Source organism: Pteropus medius, unplaced genomic scaffold (genome assembly GCF_902729225.1).
Source record: "Pteropus medius unplaced genomic scaffold, Ma_sr-lr_union100, whole genome shotgun sequence".
Taxonomy (NCBI): Eukaryota; Metazoa; Chordata; class Mammalia; order Chiroptera; family Pteropodidae; genus Pteropus; species Pteropus medius.
Genome location: NW_024340699.1, coordinates 7920479 through 7939894, shown reverse-complemented (window position 1 = coordinate 7939894; position 19416 = coordinate 7920479). Strand labels below are relative to the sequence as shown.

The 19416-nt window shown below is 48.4% G+C and overlaps 1 protein-coding gene and 1 long non-coding RNA gene across 6 annotated transcripts in view; one reads left to right on the top strand and one right to left on the bottom strand.

Moving 5' to 3' along the window:
* WWC1 (WW and C2 domain containing 1) overlaps positions 1-3430 on the bottom strand; it is a 130896-nt gene extending 127466 nt beyond the window's left edge. For 2 of the 4 annotated variants that reach the window (XM_039877373.1, XM_039877391.1), the window contains exon 1: positions 3288-3430. In XM_039877373.1, coding sequence (XP_039733307.1) covers positions 3288-3415 — 128 coding nt within the window. In that variant the 5' untranslated portion in view covers positions 3416-3430. Of the gene's footprint in view, positions 1-2491; positions 3143-3287 lie in introns of those variants that run through there. The other 2 variants (XM_039877399.1, XM_039877384.1) reach the window with 2 other exon arrangements.
* Positions 3431-4052: 622 nt separating this feature from the next.
* On the top strand, positions 4053-8264 carry LOC120614653 (uncharacterized). 2 transcript variants are annotated; one of them, XR_005656035.1, is made up of 2 exons: positions 4053-4146; positions 4313-8264. It is a non-coding gene; the product is annotated as an uncharacterized LOC120614653 (long non-coding RNA). The 2 variants fall into 2 exon arrangements; XR_005656036.1 differs by having other exon boundaries at positions 4053-4174.
* The last annotated feature ends 11152 nt before the right edge of the window (positions 8265-19416 follow it).

The window sequence follows — 19416 nt, the reverse complement described above, 5'->3', positions numbered from 1 at the left end:
CTTTCCCCAAACTGCCAAAGCTGGCCCCCCACGACAGCCACCCCAGCACTCGGAACTCCTCAGCGCCCCAAGCTCGGGGGCCCCACACCAGCCCGGTGCAGTGAGATGACCAGAAGGTACAAAACCAATGAATGATTTGCAAGGTGAAGAAGTGAGCAGCTCCATTAAGCACCAGTATGTTTTTAATTCCTCTTCACTGCTCGCCAATCTGCCTAAAAGCAAAGGCTGCGCAGGACCGTTGCCGGGGCCGTGAGCAGGCCAGAGTAGCGAGCTAAAATATAATGGTACTGGGTTGTTGTTTTTTTCTCCCACTGTGTTTTAAGGATCCTTTCTATTTATGGCAATAGGTATTACTAGTTTTCCACTTTGTGAAAGTGGTTAATATTTTTCAAACTGAGTTGATTCAAAGCCATGAATTAAGTAAGCAATAGCACAGGTGGATGTGGCCAAAAAAAAAAAAGGGAAAGTGGTTCCACAGAAAACAAAAATTTGGGAAATCATGCCGTAGCCAAGTCAGTCTTCTACAGCAGCTACACTGCTTGCCCTCTTCCAAAGGGAAAGAATGACGTTGTTTGAGAAGCTTTCTACAGATGAACTATCCCCTCAGAGCCCCAGAAAAGTTTCACACGATGCCCAACAGGGAGTGAGGGAGCAGCACTAGCTGAGGGGCAGTCCCCCTCCGACACTCCGCTGCTGACAGCACACCTGCCTCAGCAAGCTGCCGGGACCTCAACCGGGGGAGGACACAGATGCTTGAACTTGCGTCTGTTCTAGGAGAGAGGACGAGGGGTTGCCCAGTTCACCGACAAAGTAAGAGTCCCTGGGACAACTGAACTGAGAGGGTGGGGAAGGACAATGAGTCGGAACGTGTTTGGAAGTTAGAACTTTGGAGCTGGTGAAGAACTTGGCGTACGACAGGGTAGTAGAAAGATCGGAACGAGCAGATCACACCTCTGGGCCTGAAATTTTCTCCTGTATTTGAAAAAGGAAGTTCTGATCTTCTATATCCTTTCCAATTTTTAGGAGTCCCACAGTTATTCCTCCCCCCCCAAGCAAACCACTACCCTCACAAATGGGGAAACTGAGGTTCAGACGTTAAAGCGCTTGTCCAAGGGATGTGCTGTAGCATTAAACAATCCTCTTCCAGATCACCTTAATGAGGCATTCCTCACGGTGCTGAGCATGCAGTAATCCAGTAAATGTTGAATGAACCAACTGAAGTGCTCACAGAAACTACTGGGAATCTCCTATCTTTCTGCTTTTTCTTTTTCTTACCGCTCCACCTTGCTACACACCCATCCTGGCCTTCTGAGGCCTCCTCTATCCCAATCCCGCAAGATGCAGGGTCCAAAAAATACACCTTCATTGCTTTATAGGCACCTGCTGCCCAAGGTCACAGTGACCAGGTGAGAAGTCCTCATTCCTAAGACACTCTGATCACAGACCTCCTCAGCAAAGCACAATGAAGCTGTCCCAGAGGGTGGTCCTCCCCTCCCCCCAACACATACGTGGGGAGGGAGTGTGTGTGTGCAAAGAAATCCTAAGCAGTGGGAACCAGGAGAAAGTCTGGAAGCTAAGAGCCACACCAGCCACCTCAGACTCCACCTGCCTCAGCAAAAAAAAAAAAAAAAAAGAAAAGAAAGAAAAAAGAAAAAGAAAAAGAAAAAAAGAAGAAAAAAGAAAAAAATCCCGTGCTACCGCCGGCGTGGTGGCCAGCAAGGTCAGGACGCGCTGGTGCTGAGGAGCCAGGTTCCCCAGAGGAAGAAAGGGAGGAGGCGGCGATGGGCAGCGCTTTGCCGGAGGCCTCTCACCTCCATCCTCATCCTAACAGCTTCCAAGCTGCTATGCGATTCCCGGAGAACCAGTCTTCCTGACCAGCCCTCCCCTGCTCCTTCCTTTCCTTCCCACTCCCGGCCTCCAGCCCCGCTGGCTGCTCCCGTACTCTCTCAGAGCCTCCCAGTCACCTGTCAGAAATCACACTCCGGACTCCCTTTCCCTCCGCGTCGTGTCCTCCCTCCAGCAGTCCCCCTCAGCAGTTAATCCTGAGGCCCTACCACCCTCTCCGAACCAGATGCTGCCCCCGCCCCCTCCCCCACCCCATGCTGGGGAAAGCCTCCCCGGGAAGCCCCAGCATCACTCCGCTAGGTTGCTCCCCGCCTCCGCCGCCCGACTTCTCTTCCAAAAGCGGGGGGAGGGGGGAGGACGACGCTACAGCTTAAGGTCACAACTCTGGGCAGGTGCCGGCTGGGGCCTAAGTCCTCTATCTGGGGATGGCGGAGGGGGCATCCCGGGCCCCTGGGCCAACCCACTGACCGTCCCCTCCTCCCAGCAGCCCACAAGGGCAGAAGCGGCGCTCCAGAAGGGGGTGGGGTGGTGGGGACAGCAGTGCAGAAGCGCAGGAGCGCCCCCTCACCGCTTCCTCCTCTCGGCTCGTGGCCCCTGGCGCAGAAGGGGCCCCGCGTGGGCGTGTGGGGGCCTCCCGGGGTCCTACCTGTCCCGCGGGTCGATCCAGCTGGTGGTGCGGCTCGTGTGGTCTATGTAGTAGACCTTGCCGTCGAAGTCGCGCGCCTTCTCCCAGCCCTCCGGCAGGGGCAGCTCCGGCCGGGGCATCTTCCCAAGCGCGGCCCGCGCTCCCCCATGCAGCTCCCGGCCGCTACGGGGGCCCCCGGCTCAGCGGCTCCGGCCGGCTGTACCCGGCCCGGGCGGCCGCCGAGGCACCATAATGGGGTGGGGGGGGTGGCACCCGCAGATTGGGGGCCCTAGTGAGGGCCGGCCGGGTCGGCGCGACTGTCCATGCGGCCCTGCGGCCCCAGCCCCGCGCCGCCCGCTCCTCCCGCCGCCGAGCTCTCACGCTGCCATGTGCGCCCGCAGCGGCGCGGTGCGGGCTCGGGTGCGCGCCGGCCGGCGGGGCAGCACCAACCGAGCGCGGCCGCGGCTGCCCTCCTCCGCCGCGCCGCGCGCTGCGCCCTCCACGCCGCCCGCCGCGGCCGCCGCCTCCTCCGCCCCTCGGCCGGGTGCTGTCCCTGCGCTGCGCTCCGCCGTTCTGCGCTCGCTCGATTTGCGACTTCTGCCTCCGCCAGGTGCGGCTAGGGCGGTGCAGGTAATCCCGCTGCCCCGGAAACGGGAGGCGGAGCGCCGGGCCCCTGGGTTCCCAGGTCTCCTCCCCACGCCCAGCGCCGCGGGGGCGGGTCCTACGGCCCGAGACGCGCCCCCTCGTGGGACAGTCCGACCGTGGGCCGACCGCCCCTATGCTACCCCTCTCAGAGCAAAGGGAGACCGTCCCTCACCTGGGTCCGGGACCCAGACTGGAGCCCCAGGAGGCTGAAAGAAGACCTGCTGTGCCTCTGCTTCCCAACGCTCCTGGCTCTCTCCACCCCGAGGGTCCAGGCTCTTCGCACAGGTGGCCCGAAAGCATACAAATGCACGTTTCTCTGTTATGTAGAATCAGTCAGGCAAGAAGTGGTTAAATAGAAACATTCTTGTAAATCGGGGACCGTAAGTTTATCAGGATCTCAGATCCCTTCCCCCAACACACGCACCATCTGTCTCACTCTTATTCCATTCTTCGCCCCATGTTGTTTCACCCAACCCCCACCCCCCCGTATTTGCAAGTGTAGCTGGCTCTCCTCTGGGTTGGTAAAATTAGGAGTGCTCTGAATCCCCTCCCCCAGGAGCGCCTCCGAAAGGTGTCAGGGTAAGCGCTTTGTAAAAGTAATAGCAATGTTGTCTTTGGATAAATTAAGCACTTAACCTGGTCCCAGGCTGTGGGCTAGCAGATGCACATGCGTTCTGTCCTGCCATACCCTGAAGTGGTAAGTTATGGATTTGGGGTAAGGGGGTTATGAAAAAGAATAAAAGCAAAGCAAAAATTCACCTTGGAAAAAAAATAGGAGTAATTAAAAAATCAGACACAAGCTTTCTTGAGAAATGAAAAATATGTGATTAAATACGAAAAAGAAGGTAGCACGATTGAGTTGAGAATCAGCTGGCTTCTGTGTGTGTTCCTGAGTGTATGTTTACTTTTTTTTTTCCCCCTGGATGTATATTAAGAAGCTGGACTGAAGGAATGAAGCCCAGGGCTGTGTATCTTCTTGGCTGAATCTCAGTCTCCCTGAGGAGCCAGCATCCTGTGCTGTATGGGCCCAGGTATGCTGAGCAAGGATGGGAATCCCAGGTTCGTGGTCTCATCTCTCACTAGAGAAGACCCACCATCGCAGCTCCTCACCTCAAAACGCCTTCTGCAAAGTCAGTTCCCCGCGGCCAGGCCTATGGGCTCAACATTTAGCCCTTCCTTCTCTCCTTCATTCTGTAGATGCCATCCACGGAAGTCCAGGAACATGGGCCTCAGACAAGCCACCAACACCCCAAAGTAGGAGTTCCCCATCCTTTCATAGGGCATTCCCACAGCCCTCGACACTTCTTCCGCTTGGCCAAGCCTTCACCGGGTGACAACCCCTCACTACTGACTAAGGCAATAGCTCAAAAGGAAAGCCACCATGCTGTTAGATGCTTCACACACATGATCTCATTGAACCCTCACAACAGCCCTCCACAGTAGGGAATACTACTTATTGTGCCCACTTTCCCGGTGAGAAATGAGGACCTTGGGCGCCACACTGTTGGCCAGGGACACAGAGCTCGTAGCTGTCCAGCTACAGTCCCCCTCTCACACGGTCACCAATACTTTCTTGTTCTCTCCTTTTTGTTTTTTTAATTATAGTAGGTCCTCCAATAATGTCATTTTGCTCTGGAATCGGTCTGTTTGGGCCCCAAATCCACCCTATATTCTGGCCTTTTGAACTTGAGTAACTTGCTTCACTGAAATCTCAGTCTTAGGTCTGGAAAACATCATGATAATACAGACTCAGTAGCCTTGCTGTAAGGGCTAAATGGGAGAGGAGAAATTTGGAGGGCCTGGCAGTCAGCAGTAAGCCATCCTCCCAGAGCCCTCATGTGTTACATTTGGAGCATCAATGCCGGGCAGCAAGCATACCCCTATGAAATGTGAACCAATGAAGTATTTTCTGTTCCAAACGCAAGCCCATGTCCTTCCTCTTCCTGAAAATTGTGCGTGGTTGCTTGCAATAATCCTCCTAATTACGGATTTTGTTTTTGTCTTGTTTTGTGACCAAGCCCTCTCACTGGCTAGTGTTGTTTTGTGAAGGGAAATCACCTTCTAAACTGCCAAATCCAACTTTCTTTTTAGCCTAGGTGCCCAAGCCCTGGCATTTTCCAAATGGCTTGTTCCTTCAGACCTTGAGGCCTGAGCTGCGGAGCAGGAAAGTATAACCAGAGCAGGAACTAACTCCTTACAGTCTTAGTCTGTTTGTCCGTTCGAAAGAATCCCAGGTTATCTTCCAGAAGCTGCAAGCAGGGTGAGGTAATAAATGACTGCTTGCCCCATGTGATGGCAGTGAATCATCCCCAGGCATTCCTCAAGGCGGAGGACAAATGTGAAAGGGATTAAAGGTAAAACCGGCTGAGCCGCGTGATAAAGCGTATGGGACGTTACTCTACAGGTGACTGAACTGCAGGAATCTGAACTGAAGTCAAGAAGCCCAGCCTCTCTCGGCCTTCCTTCTGAGGCTGTGTGCGGCTGCCCATGAGTGGAGTTGGAGGAGACAGGCATGGCCGCCATGGGGGCCGAGCAGAAGTGACCACAGGCCAAGCCTTTCTTCATTTGCTTTCACATCTAGGTAGCCCACAGGAGACACCCACTTAAATTCTTTCCCCCACTACTGCAGCAAAGGAGAAAGACCAGTTTCCATACACGTGTTTCAGAGAATTTCAGAGCATCAGGGTAATATATTTCAAAAAGATGGTAAAGAGGAGAAATTAAGCTTTTTTAAAAAAGAAACGGATATGTTAGCAGTAGTTTCCTGTTGGCTTCTGCATTCTTTAAGTGAAGGCTGTGGAAACCTCTGCTGAGAAGTTTCTTCCGACTCCATGACTGTACCTCTCTACCTCCTGCTGTTCCTCCCACACACCCCAGAGAATGCACACAGTTACATTTCTATGCTCGAGCCGATAATGTCCCCTTTCTTTAGTCATGCATTAGCTGAAGTTCATAATTGGGCCAATGAAGGGAGCCAGAGAAAAAAATGAGTGTGGAAGAAACCTTGGCAGTCTGAGAGCTGAGGCAGAAGAGATGGTTTCTATTTATCTCTGGGTCTTCAGTGCTTGAAAATAAATCGAAATAAGTCAAGCATTGCCAACTGATTTTACAAACAGGGAGAGGGAGCTTCTATGAATAATGACTCATTGCCCTGGTACTTATTAGTCCCATTTTATAGATGCGTAACCTAGACTCAGAGAGGCTACTTGACTTTCGTATAGTCACATAAATAGTAGAGTCAAAATTCTAACTCGATGGGTTTTTACTTCTGGATTCACAACGGTGTGGACTCTCCTGTGCCAGTGAAGGAGGAAGAGAGCTTCGGGGCACTTCGAGTTGCATATCTACTTGGAGTGGTGGGAGGTGGGAGGGGACATGCTGAAGTCAGAGCTGTGTTTACAAGGAGAGGAAGTGGGAGTTCTGAATGCTAAGCCGAAGATGGATCAACCTGAATTTTGACCTCCACCGTGCTTGTCAACAAGACCCTGCTGGGGGGTAGCTGTCGGGGGATTTGATAGGCTGAGCTGTCTCCCTAGAAGGAGGCGCACTGTTCTCCCGGTCCTGGGTGCCTCCCCTCCTCTCCTCCCCCTTTTTCCTTGCTGGTTCAATTCACTAAATGAACTGGATTTCTCCAGGATCCGAGGCAATCCTGAGGCTGGCAGGAGAGGTTTTCAACTCTCCCATCAAAAGGTCTCTGGGTACTGAAGGCTGGAAGCTGTTGTGTCTTTCACCAACGAGGAAATGAATTATGCACTGGAGGAGGAGGTGGAGATGAAATCTCAGTTTCAAGGGTGGGGGTGTGGAGAGAAGAAAGAAAGTGTGCTCAGAGGGAGGGAGTTCCTACAAAGCAGTGCTTTCCTCCCCTCCCACCCCAAAGGCAGAAGAGGAGCCCCGGTGGGAACGGGGGTGGGGTGCTGTAACCAGCAGGCTGGCTAGAAGAAGCCTCTCTAGGGGTATTTATAGAGCTTTATAAGGCTTGCATCGCCATGGTACCCAGGGGCTTAAATTAAACTCTAGCCCAACTGCTTAGAGAAGGGTGGAATGAAATGCTCTTTATCTGTCCACTGCTCCTGGTTTGACGCCTTATCCTCAGAATTTTAGATGAGCAACCTGAGTGAATTTTATAAGATACTAGTAAGAAAGGTGTAGGGTTGGGGCTTGAACTCAAATAACTTGCCTCAACAGAATGGCTGGGTGGAGTAGTGAAACATACATGGGCAGAAAAAAAAATCTGTGTGAAACTTGGCTCTGTATATTGGCTGATGTGTGTTTGAGCATGAGACTGCACCTCTTCGAGCCTCAGTTTCCTCGTCTGTCGATTGGAGCAACAATACGCGCCATACAATACTGCTTGTGACGACTAAATGAGATGATTGTAAATAAAGTGCTAGCTCGGCTCCAGAAACAGGAGTTTTTTTTGTTTCTTTTTTTTTTTTTAAACTGGGTCCCTTCCTTTTTCAGCTCTTTATTTGTTTATTCAACATGACTCTTGTCTGTCAACTGTACCAGACAATGGGTCAAGTGCTCAGGACACTGAAAGGTTTCTGGTCTTACAGTTTAGTAGAGGAGATATGCAATACACAAGTCAGCAAGTGAATAAATAATGGCCTATTGTCATCAATAACAAGAAGGAAATAAATAGGGTATATGACAAAATTTTGTAGGCTGGGGATTGGTAGAAAAATCTATCTTAGACAGGGCCAGAGAAGAAGGCCTTTCCGAGGAAGTGACATTTCAGCAGAAACCTGAAGTAGCCAGCAATGTGAAGAGGCAGAGAACACGCATTGCAGGCTAAGGAAGCAGCAGGTGGCAAGGCCCTGAAGAGTTGGTATGTTAACAGACCAAAGAGTCCTGTTCCCATTCCACTGAAAACCATAGGAGGTTTTTTCCATGGGGGGATCCAAGCTAGGAGGTGGTCGCTCCAAATTCTTGCAAGGTTCTCTGGTCCCAAACATATGGTTTTCTGCACTGTCACTGACACCTTGATCCAGGCTGAACAGTCCCTGCTCCCTGGCCCTGGCTACTCACTGCAGTAGCCTCTAAAGGTCCGAGACAGCCTAGTAAAGTTTGGATGCTTTGCTTACTGTTTTTAGTTTTCAGAAGTTTAACTACGTGGTGAACAGAATGCAATATACAGATGGTAGGTATATTATGTAACTGTACACTTGATATCTATCTAATTTTAGCAACCAATTTCACCCCGATATATTTAATTACAACGATAAAAGATTACATACCATGTTTTTAAAAAAAGTTAAATTATATGTCTTGGCATGGATTTCTTAGGTTTATCTTGTTTGGAGTTCACTCAGCTTCTTGAATCCCTAGTGTGATGATTCTTCTCAAAGCTAGGAAGTTTTCAGATATTATTTCTGAGACCATTTAGAGTTCCACCCTCTTTCTCCTCTATTTCTAGGACTCCTACCTTTTATTACAGTCCCTCAGGTTGCTTCTGTTCCTGTGTGTGTGTGTGTGTGTGTGTGTGTCTATTGTCTCTGTTCGATTAGGTTGTTTCTATTGTTCTATCTCCCAGATCACTGATTCTTTCCTCTACCTCCTCCATTCTGCTGTCAGACCCATCCACTGAGCTTTCCATTTCAGTTGTTATGTCTTCCAGTTCTAGCATTTCCATTTGCTTCTCGTTTATGTCATTTATTTCTTCTCTGAGGCTCTCTGATTTTTTTCATTTGTGTCAAGTGCGTTGATGGTCGTTTATTGAAGCATCTTTAACATGGCTGCTTTAAAATCTTCGTTGAATAATTCTAACATCTCTGTAATTTTCGTATTGGCATCTATAGATTGTCTTTTTTTCCCTCCATTTGATTTGAGATCTTCCTGGTTCTTGATATGACAAATGACTTTTGACTGAAACCAGGACATTTTTATATTGTTCTGAGTTTCTGGATCTTATATAAACTGGTTTTACCTGGCTTTCTCTGATACCATTCCATCAGGGGAACTGGGAGTGGGCACAAGGACAGCGCCTCGTTACTGTCAGGTGAAGGTGGAAGTTCCCACTTCACCTTACTGACACCTGTGTGTGTGTGTGTGTGGGGGGGGTGTTCCTCATTGGCCTTCTCTGACACCATCTCAGGGAAGTGTTGGGGCACCTGCTCATCCTATCCTCTTGAGGTGTGGGTGAAAGTGAGCCACATTTTTTTTCTGTTGGTATTTAGCTAGAACAGGGAGGTTATTGTCTAAAAGTTTTCTGTTTGCTAGCCTGTCCCTTTCCTGGTCCTTTGCCTAGAAAGAGCAGGCTTTTTGGATATTTTTTAGTCGGCACCCATTGTTTCTGGGTTTTCTCTTTCTCCAGCTCTCCATCTGGGATACGTGAGGCAAAAAGAAAATTTAGGGAACTCACATTTATCATCGTGTCATTCCTCGGGGCCTGAGGTCCCTTAGCCGTCTGCCTTCTTTTCTACACTTTGAGTCTTCTTATGTTTGTTTTTATATAATGTCCCAAGTTCTGGGTTTTACTTAGTGGGAAGAATAGAGAAAACATGCCTACTCCATCTTCCCGGAAGCAGAAATTCATTGCTTACTCTGAGCCAACAAAACTCAATGTGTCTAAGCTGGAATTCACCCCTTTCCTCAAGCCAACTTCTTATCCTCCTCCACTCTCTTTCTGTCTTCATTCATGTTCCTGTAGTTACCTAGGTAGGAAACTGAAGGTTCTGCCTCCGTGGCCGCCTCGTATATCACTTCCATCTTTGAGACCTGAGCCCTAGCTCAGTCTCCTTTGTCTGATTCTTGCAACTTATAGTCTCATCAATCTTTCCCATTGCATCTCATACCCTTTCTAAAGCAAGTGTCCCCAGGTGCATTTCTCGGGGTCAAACTCAAAAATGATCTGAGAGCAAATACACTTGGGAAATTTTGGCTTTAATAAAGAGATTGCCTTTCTGTGGGACTTCCCAGAGCTTTCAATGTGCCTATACCCATGATGAGTAGCCAAGAAAACAAAACAGAATACAGAATTGTCCAAATTTATTTGACGACAATATTCTTTTTCTTCCTGAGGCATCTCTGGAATACAATGTCTAAAACAGAGGTTGGCAAACTTTTCTGTAAAGTACCAGATAATAAATATTTTCAGCTTTGCAGGCCATTTGGTCTCTGTCGAAACTACTCACCTCTTTCATTGTAGCTGAAAGCAGCCATAGATGATATGTAAACAAATGGGTATGGCTCTGTGCCAATACAACTATATTTACAAAACAGACTACTGGCCCTCAGGTTTTAGTTTATCTACCTCTGTAATTAAAACATCATTTTAATTACAGAGACCTGGGTGTTTTCCTAGATTTCTTTCTTTTCCTTATATTTTATCTATAAGAGCCTTGGATCCTGTCTACAAAACATGTGCCTGTTCCCATCTCTCCATCCCCACTTCCACCAGCTTAGATGTAGATCATCAGCACCTGTACCTGTATAGCCTCTCAATTCGGCTTTCACTTGCCCCATCATTCTATACAGTGTGCCGGGACATCTGATCATGTTATACCCCTTGGTGACACTTCAATGGTCTTAGGATAAAGTCCACGAACCTTACCATGTGTTGTAAGATCCAGTTTGAGCTAGCTGTGGTCCATCAATTTTATGCCTCCTCCCCTCACACTGCACAGTTGAGCTTATATCTGTGGTTTGCACACACTCAACTCTTCTCACCTCTGGACCCGCACACAGGCTAGTTCCCCTATCAAACATGCTCCTCTGTCTTCAACTTGTGAATTCTCCTTCTTCAGCTTCCAGCTTAGATCTGACTTCTTCCCTCACTGTTCAAGGTCAGGTTATAAGTCCCTCCATCTACTTTATTTCTTTATTTCTCTCTCTTTCTCTCTCTCTCTCTCTCTCTCTCTCTCTCTCTCTCTCTGTTTTTTTCTCTCTCAACTAGACTTTAAACCTTGTGAGGGCAGGGTTATTTTTGTTACTTTTTATTTTTCTCACATCTCCAGGGCCTAAAACAGGCCTAGCACTGACTGACATGGCATGTGTTTGAGGACAGGGGCTATCCCCTGATCAGGGCCTAGGATTTCCTGACATCACCTTTTTAAAACTATTTTTGCTTCTCATAGGGAGCAGATGGCATTAATCTGTCGGAATAATTAGGAGCCCATATGCCCCTCTAAGAAGTAATTTGCTCATCTGCAGTGAGGAATGAGAATTATGCAGCATTCAAGGGGCCTTTATGGAAGTATTTTTCCTCTTAGCTGGAGTCTAAATGGTCTTTCTCAAAATATTGATTTGAGAACTCTATATCTTTCTTTACAGAGCCAGAATCAATGTGTGACCCATGAGTGTATTCTGGATTACTTATTTTTTAAAAAAAGCTACAAAGAACATTCTTGAGACAACTAGGGAAATGTGACTCTGGCATGTGTTGTGGACAGTATAATTGTGTTGATGTTGAGCATCTCGGAAGTGATAGTGGTATTGTAGTTATGGAGGAGATTAATCTTGTTCTTAAGAGGTATAAACTGAAGCTGAAGCATTTATGAGTGAAGTGTCATGATGTCTACAACTTACTTTCAAATTGCTCAGTAACCATTTTAGCATTTCAGAGGCGGGGAGGGAGAGAATGAAAATGTTTACGACTGGTAAATAATAATAAAAACAGCACTGTATTTTATATTTTATTCAACACTCATCTCATTTAGCATGGCGTCTGTCATGGAACACAACTCATTGAAAGTTGCCTGAACTGTAACAACAACTACTAGGTTGCCTAAAAATGTGCATTAAATTGCTTAAGATAATCTATTGACTTCCTGTCGATGAACTTCTGATATTAGACTTTAAACAGCTTTATAATAAAGAAGCCCAGCAAACAGCCATCTCTCTCTGGGTGAGCCAATGGCCTGAACTCCAAATATATTTCATAGAGCTTAACGTTTTTATAGTGAAAGTATAGAAAATAAACACACAAAAAGATAGAGTATTGTAGTTATGGAGGAGATTAAACTTGCCCACTACATTCCAAATAAAAGAAAAGTAATATGGATTTGGATGTGACCTTGGATCACAATTTCTGGCCTGATGCAGAAGGATGGAGACACTCTCTGTTTTATCTTTCTGGACAGCGTCCTGGATGTCCCTGCAAGAGCTGAGCTGCAGGTGGCGTGCAGTCCCTCTGATGTCTACTTCATTGTCCAGCTTAAGGACCAAAATCATCTGGAAGGCTGAAGACCTGCACGTGCATGGAATGAACGGAGATTTGTGGGCAAGTAAATCTCTTCCCTTGCCTTAGTCTCCTGGTGTCTGAGGTGGCAATTCCTGTGTTCAGAACTCATTCCAGTCTCAACATGTAAGTAACCCTGCAGACTCAGACCCAGGCCTGCCTGACGTTCAAATCCAGGCTACGGAGTGGCTGGTGTAACATAACCACTCCCCACCCCTGGAAATATAGAAGATTCTATCCACATAAGAGATACTGCATATGAGTGCTTGGTAAAGTTCTAGAATAATCTAAATGGAGATTGGTATGAGTTCCAGTCAAGATAACAGAGCAGGTAAATGCTATGCCTGCCTCCTCTTGCAACCACATCAAAATTATAACTATACTACAGAATAGTCATATAGTATAGTATAGCTCCATAACTATACTATAGAATTGCCTGAAGTCTAGGTGAACAGAAGTCCTACAACTGGGGGCACACAGAAGAGGCCACTTCGAGACTGGTAAGAGAGGTGGAGACATGAAACTACCTGGTCCCACTACTTCACTCGGAAGAGTGAGGGGTCCTGGCCCCACACCGGGCTCCCCAGCCCAGAGTTCCAGTGTCAAGAAGAGAAGTCACCACAACTTCTGGCTGTGAAAACTAGCAGAGAGTGTGGCTGAGTGACATGAAGGGCTGAGAGGGAGCCACAGACATTCCTCTTTAAGGGCCCGTGTATGGTCTTACCACTGAGGGATTCATTCACTCTGAGCTCCAGTGCTGGGTACTTCCAAGCTCAGTGAAGGTGGTGGCCATCTGTGGATTGCTTGGTGGCCCATACAAGGTAGCCCCAGGCAGGGCATAGGCTGCAGCTGAACTTGGCTAGCTTTGGTCTGAGCCAGAGGACTGCCTGGGGTCGTATCTGATGACAACATACTCAAAGGGCAGACAAAGCAGGCATCAGAGCCCTGCTAATGCAAATCCTGCTCTGTAGGGTCAGATCCTGCACAACAGCTCCTCCACTGGTCACGGCCAGTCCTCACAACCAATCAGCCCAAGGATCGATCCCTCCCATTGATGAGCAAACAGAAACGAAGGCTCAACTACAAGAGGAAGCCACACACAAGCCATATAAGGAACATAGCTGGAAAACCTGGCTCAGGTGAGCAGGGAAGACTGTGCCACTGGGCCCCACAACACACCTACTACATAAGGCCACTCTACTAACCCTGGGAAATATAGCAGCTCTGCCTAACATAGAAACAAACACAGGGAGGCAGCCAAAATAGGGAGACAAAGAAACATGTCCCAAATGAAAGAACAGAACAAAACTCCAGAAAAAGAACTAAACGAAAAGGGAGAAAAAGAATCTACTAGATTCTGAGTTCGAAACACTGGTTATAAGGCTGCTCAGTGATCTCAGTGAGAACTTCAACAAAGACATAGGAAACATAAGAATGGAGATAGAAAACATAAAAAAGAACCAGTCAGAAATGAAGAATACAGTAACCGAAATAAAGAATACATTAGAGGGAATCAATAGTAGATTATTTAGAAGATAAGGTAGCAGAGAATACCTAATCAGAACAGCAAAAAACAAAAAGAATCCAAAAAATGAGGGTAGTTTAAGGGGCTTCTGGGACAATATCAAGCATACCAATACTCACATCGTAGGGGTACCAGAAGGAAGAGGGAAAGAGAGAGCAAGAAATTTAAAACCTATCTGAAGAAATAATGATAGAAAACTTCCCTAACTTGGTGAAGGAAATAGACATAGGACCCCAGGAAACACAGAGAGTCCCAAACAAGATGAACCCAAAGAGGCCCACACCAAGACACATCATAATTAAAATATCGAAGTTTAAAGACAAAGAGAGAATCTTAAAAGCAGCATGAGAAAAGCAGTTAATTACCTATAAGGGAGCTCCCATAAGACTGTCGGGTGATTTCTCAACAGAAACTTTGCAGGCCAGAAGGGATTGGCAGGGAATATTCAAAGTGATGAAAAGCAAGGATCTACAACCAAGATTACTCTACCCAGTAAAGCTATCATTTAGAATTGAAGGATAGATAAAGAGATTCCCAGACAAGAAAAAGCTAAATAAGTTCATCACCACCAAGCCAGTTTTACAGGAAATATTGGAGGGGTTTCTTAAAGAAGAAAAAGGCAAAGAGATTAAAAAATATGAATAATAAAATGGTAATATCTACATATCAGTAATTACTTTAAATGTAAATGGATTAAATGCTCCAATCAAAAGGCAAAGGGTGGCTAAATGGATAAGAAAACAAGACCCTTACATCTGCTATCTACAAGAGACTCACTGCAGATCAAAAGAAACACACAGACTAATGGCAAAGGGATGAAAAAAAGATGTTTCATGAGAAAGGAAACAAACAAAAACCTGGGGTAGCAATACATATACCAGACAAAACAGACTAAAACAAGAGACAAAGAAAGACCCAGTTTATCCCACTTCTGGATGTTTATCTGAAGAAACCCAAAACACTGCTTTGAAGGGACCTGTGAATCTCTATGCTCATTGCAGCATTATTTACAATAGCCAAGATATGGAGGCCATCTGGGTGTCCATCAGTAGATGAATGGATAAAGAAGAGGTGGTACATATAGATACAATGAAATATTACTTGGCCATAAAAATAATGAAATCTTGCCATTTGTAACAACATGAATGGACCTAAAGGGTATTGTGCTGAGTGGAGTAAGTCAGACAGAGAAAGTTAAATGTCATATGTGGAATCTAGAGAACAGGATAAACGAACAGCAGAAACCAGCGCACAGATACAAGAGAGCATTTTGATGGTTGTCAGATTGGGGGAGAGGCGAGGAATGCGTGAAAGAGGGAGGAGATTAAGAGGTACAAATTGGTAATTACGAAATGGTCATGGGGTCATAGAGTATATAGCATGGAGGATCTAATCAGTATCATAATAACTGTGCGATGTCAGATGGGTACTAGATTTATCAGGATGATCACTTCGTAAGTCATAGAAATGTCTAATCATTATGTTGTATACCTGAGATTAATATAATATTTTATGTCAATTATAATTGAAAAAATAAAGTATTTAAAAAAATGGAGATTGGGACTGCTGTTATCCTCAGGGTCTAAGGGCAAGGAAGCCCCTCCCTTTCACGGGTGCTCATGCTTAGCTCCAACGCCTCAGAAGAGAAACTAACTTCCAATCGGCAAGTTAACAAGCAGCATGGTGTGCCCTCAGAAGGGGCAAGGTTCACACAGCTGTGCTATCAAGGAGTGCCTAGATTGGGCAGAGAAATTATTGGGGGAGGTGGGAGGCAAATTCTGCCTGTAATGGGAAACACCGACGTGGACACAGTCCATTGTCTGGAGTTTGCTCAGCGGAGCTCTCCTGTGGGTAGGGGCCCAGGAACTCCCTCCGTCCAGGTGGTGGGAAGCTCTCCACCTGTGAAGCATCCTCCGGAGAACTGCATGTCACAGATGGAGCTTCTGAGGCAGAAAGATGGCAAACAAGCTCAGCGAAGCATTGAGGGATGAAGGAAGGAAGGTGCTTTGGGAGCTCTGGAGGGTCCTGCAGAGGGGAGTGACAGGTGCTAGACGTCTGATTCTTAAGCTTTCCCTTCTTACAGTAAACGTGAGCTGGGCTGAGTTCTTCCTACCTCCACTCGAGATCCAGGGCCTGGAGTGTGTTCAGGATGGTGGTGTGTTTTGTGCCTGAAGGTAGGGAGAGTGTGTGTATCTGCACGCTCAGATCTCTGTGTAGCCGACAGAGCGGGTGGCTATTGCCACAGAGGTCCTGTGTGTTGCTAAATCCAACAAGCAGGTGACATTCTTTTGTCTCTCTCCCCTTGCGGTGCCCTTCAACAGGGATGCTGGCCTGGAGCGCAGCGGCTCTCTCACACGCACACACACACACACACACACACACACTTCATCCTGCTTCTCTCCCTATCCGCGTACCCCCCGCATATCACTTAAGGTGCTCCCCACCCCCACAAACACACTGTGTTGCCCCTTTCCCGAGGAAGCACCCTGTGTGGGCTCTCCGCAGGTCCCCAGCATTTCGCCGCCTGTGTACACAGCCCCACTCAGAGAACCGCGTGGGGGTGGGCTGTTAGGCCTCCAGGCAGGGGTGCCCATACCACAATCTCCCGCCACCATCACCATGTGCACTTTCCCTGTTTACGGGGGGACGGGTAGGGGTGTCTCAGGTTGTGTTTCCCAGGAAAAAGACTCTGCGTGTCTCAGAGAGTATGTCAGAGACACACAAGGGACACAGCACTGGGCAGAGAGAGAAGCTGGGCTGCGATGGCTCAGCGGACCTCATTCAGAGATCTGGAGCTGGGATAACCTCAGGGGTCACTCACCAAGGCAAGCGGACAGGCCTTTGTGCCCCTGTGTCTATCCGCCAGTCACCGGAGGTGGGCTTCCCCTGGGGACGAGAGCAGTCAACTCCTTTCAGAGAGGGCTCTTTGTGACGTGTCTGCAGGTGGCATTCCCACCGGCCGGCCCTGGGGAGGGGGCACCTAGGTCCTGTAGAGCGGGATCTGCACCCACTGCAGGAGTGGTCCACACTGACCAGACACACCCTTCGAATCTAGAAGGATGCAGAGCATGTCCACTTGCTACTTCTACCATAGTTTTAAAAATATATATATTATTATTATTTTTAATGGTGCCAGGCTTGAGTTCTTGACTCTCGAGCATCTAAATTGCCCACGTCTTTCAAGTCAATAATAGAGAAAGATTTTAACCTGTGGGTTTCTTCTTCTCCTGATGGCTTCCCTGACCCCTGTGTCATTGTCCTCAGGATGCTCGACATACCTCAAGTGCTACAAGAACCAAGACACACCCAAGCGGTAGAGGTTCCAGCAGCAAAAGAAGAAAGAAATTCCTCCGAGCAGCCCTTGAAGCCTCACTGGTTGGGCCGATGGACAACAGCTCACACTCTCTCTAGAAGTGCTATAGAGTCCCATGGTGCTGTCCCCGCCCTTGCCCAGAGAACATAATTTGGGCATCATCCATCCCCCTCAGAATGCTCCATTTCAAGGGCCTATGTGAACTCTAGCATTAGGACAGGACAAGAAGGAAGAAATCAATTCTACTGTCATCTCAGGCCCTAGCATCTTCCCCAAGCCCCAGGGAAGGCCCTCAGAGGTCCCCAGACTCCTCTGCACTTGTCATTTTCTCACGTGGATTGCTCTGACACTCAGCACTCTCACACACCCGTGGGCTGCCCCTCACTGCACAGAGCCCACAGCTGCACCGCCCTAGGCATGCTCCGTCTCTCTGCCTCCCTCCGAGTGGGAGGGCTCCTCAGATAAGTCAGCGAGGGGAGGCGGGGCAGAGGGGGCGCCCAGGAAGGGTTGAGGAGAGCAATCAGTTCTCCTCCCACCCTTGGCTCATGAGCGCAGATGTGGGGTGTGGGGTGGAGCCCAGAAGAAGAGCATCAGAGCAGGGACCAGTCCTCAGTTCTGGAACCCCTGGTTGGGGGCTGTCCCTTGGATGAACATAGACAAGTACCTGTAAATGTCCCCTTAGGCAGAACTGACCTGCCCACCCAGAGGACAGAGGCTTCTCCCTTCCGAAGTCTGGGGTCAAAGAGAAATGAGGGAGAAGGTGGTGGGAAGAGAATGCACTAGAACAGCGGTTCTCAGCTGAGGACAATTTTCCCTCCCCAGAGGACATTTGACAATGTCTGGAGACATTTTGGGTTGACACAACTAGGCAGGGGATGGTGCTGGCATCTAGTGGGTGGAGATAAGGGTGCTGCTAACCACCTCGCAACGCATGGGGCAGCCTCCACTACAGAGCCACCCGACCCACGGTTCTGCCCGGCGACAGGTTCTGCAGGCTGGTGTTGGAACGAGGCTTCTCGCCTTCCCAGAGGAAGGGAAAGGCCCGTGGTGTCCTCAGCGGGGTGGGCAAGAGCCTTGGTGGGAAGCCCTGAGGGTCTGGGTGTCTTCTTGGTGAATAACGTTGTTTGTGTACATGTCCCTGTCCTTCTTTCCGAATCCCCATCAAAGCTGAACTAACCGGGCCCCGCCCCGCCCCACGTCCCCTCGGTGCTGCCGGGTTCTCTCTCCGGCGCTCCCTGCTGTAGCGTGCCACTGTTCACTGGCTCCTTGGTGTTCCCCACTAGGCTGCTTCTGGGTGGCTATTTTATCCACCCTTGGGTTCCCAGCACCCGGCTTTGTCTGCCGGCATTATTGGTTGACGGAATGGACACACGCACGGTTTTGGCGAATGTCCTATCAGCAGTGGACACGTTTTTGTCTGGACGGGTATATTCCTGGGGAAGCCCACCCCCACTTTTCTTTCTTTATAGCCCTGAGAGGTCTGATGAGATTTGGGCTAATTAAAAGTCTTTTGTGAGTTGAAGGGAAGGTCTCTCTGCTATTTCCATGGGTGTAATAAGGAGGTAGGTTTGGGGCAGCCAGCAATCACCTTTCCCTCCCCTGGAGAAAGCCTACCTGGGGGTAAAGCCACGTCCCAAAGGAAGCAGAACTGGAGGTGGGGCACAGACATTCTCCGAGCCCCTGGGTCTAACCATGTCTGAAGTCAGTCATGCCTTTGGACTTCCAAGTTTTTGAGTTGGGGTTCTGTCACTTACTACCTTGTCTCCTGATCTATAGAGTCGTGCCGCCTGGGGATAGTGTCAGCTTGTGTTCGTCTTCATCTCCTCTCCACTCCAGCCTCCTACATGATAGGTATTCATGTGGTTGGCTTACAATGAGGCTGATTTCTTCTGGCCAGTGACTCTTGCCTTCCTAAGAATAAAATCTGCATGTATATGACTGAGATAACACTGAGATAAGGGGCTGTTGAGGGAATGGACTGGGATTGGAAATAATGAATGGGTTAGCAGACTGAGATCAGGAGAGGAATTTCCAGCTACCTAAGAGGGGCCTGTTCTGTTGTGTGACTTCAAGGTGGTCACTTTCTCTCTCTAAACCTGTTTCTCATCTGCTTCTGTCATCAAGAGGATGTGAAGTTCAAATAAAAACAGTTAATTTGGGGGAAGGGTTTTGTGAATGCATACGTTTAAGGAACCACTGGAATTGGCTCTCTGGGCAGACTCTTGCTTCTCAGTCTCTAGCTGCCTGACACCTTTCCTACACAGCCTAGGGCGCCCAAACCAAGT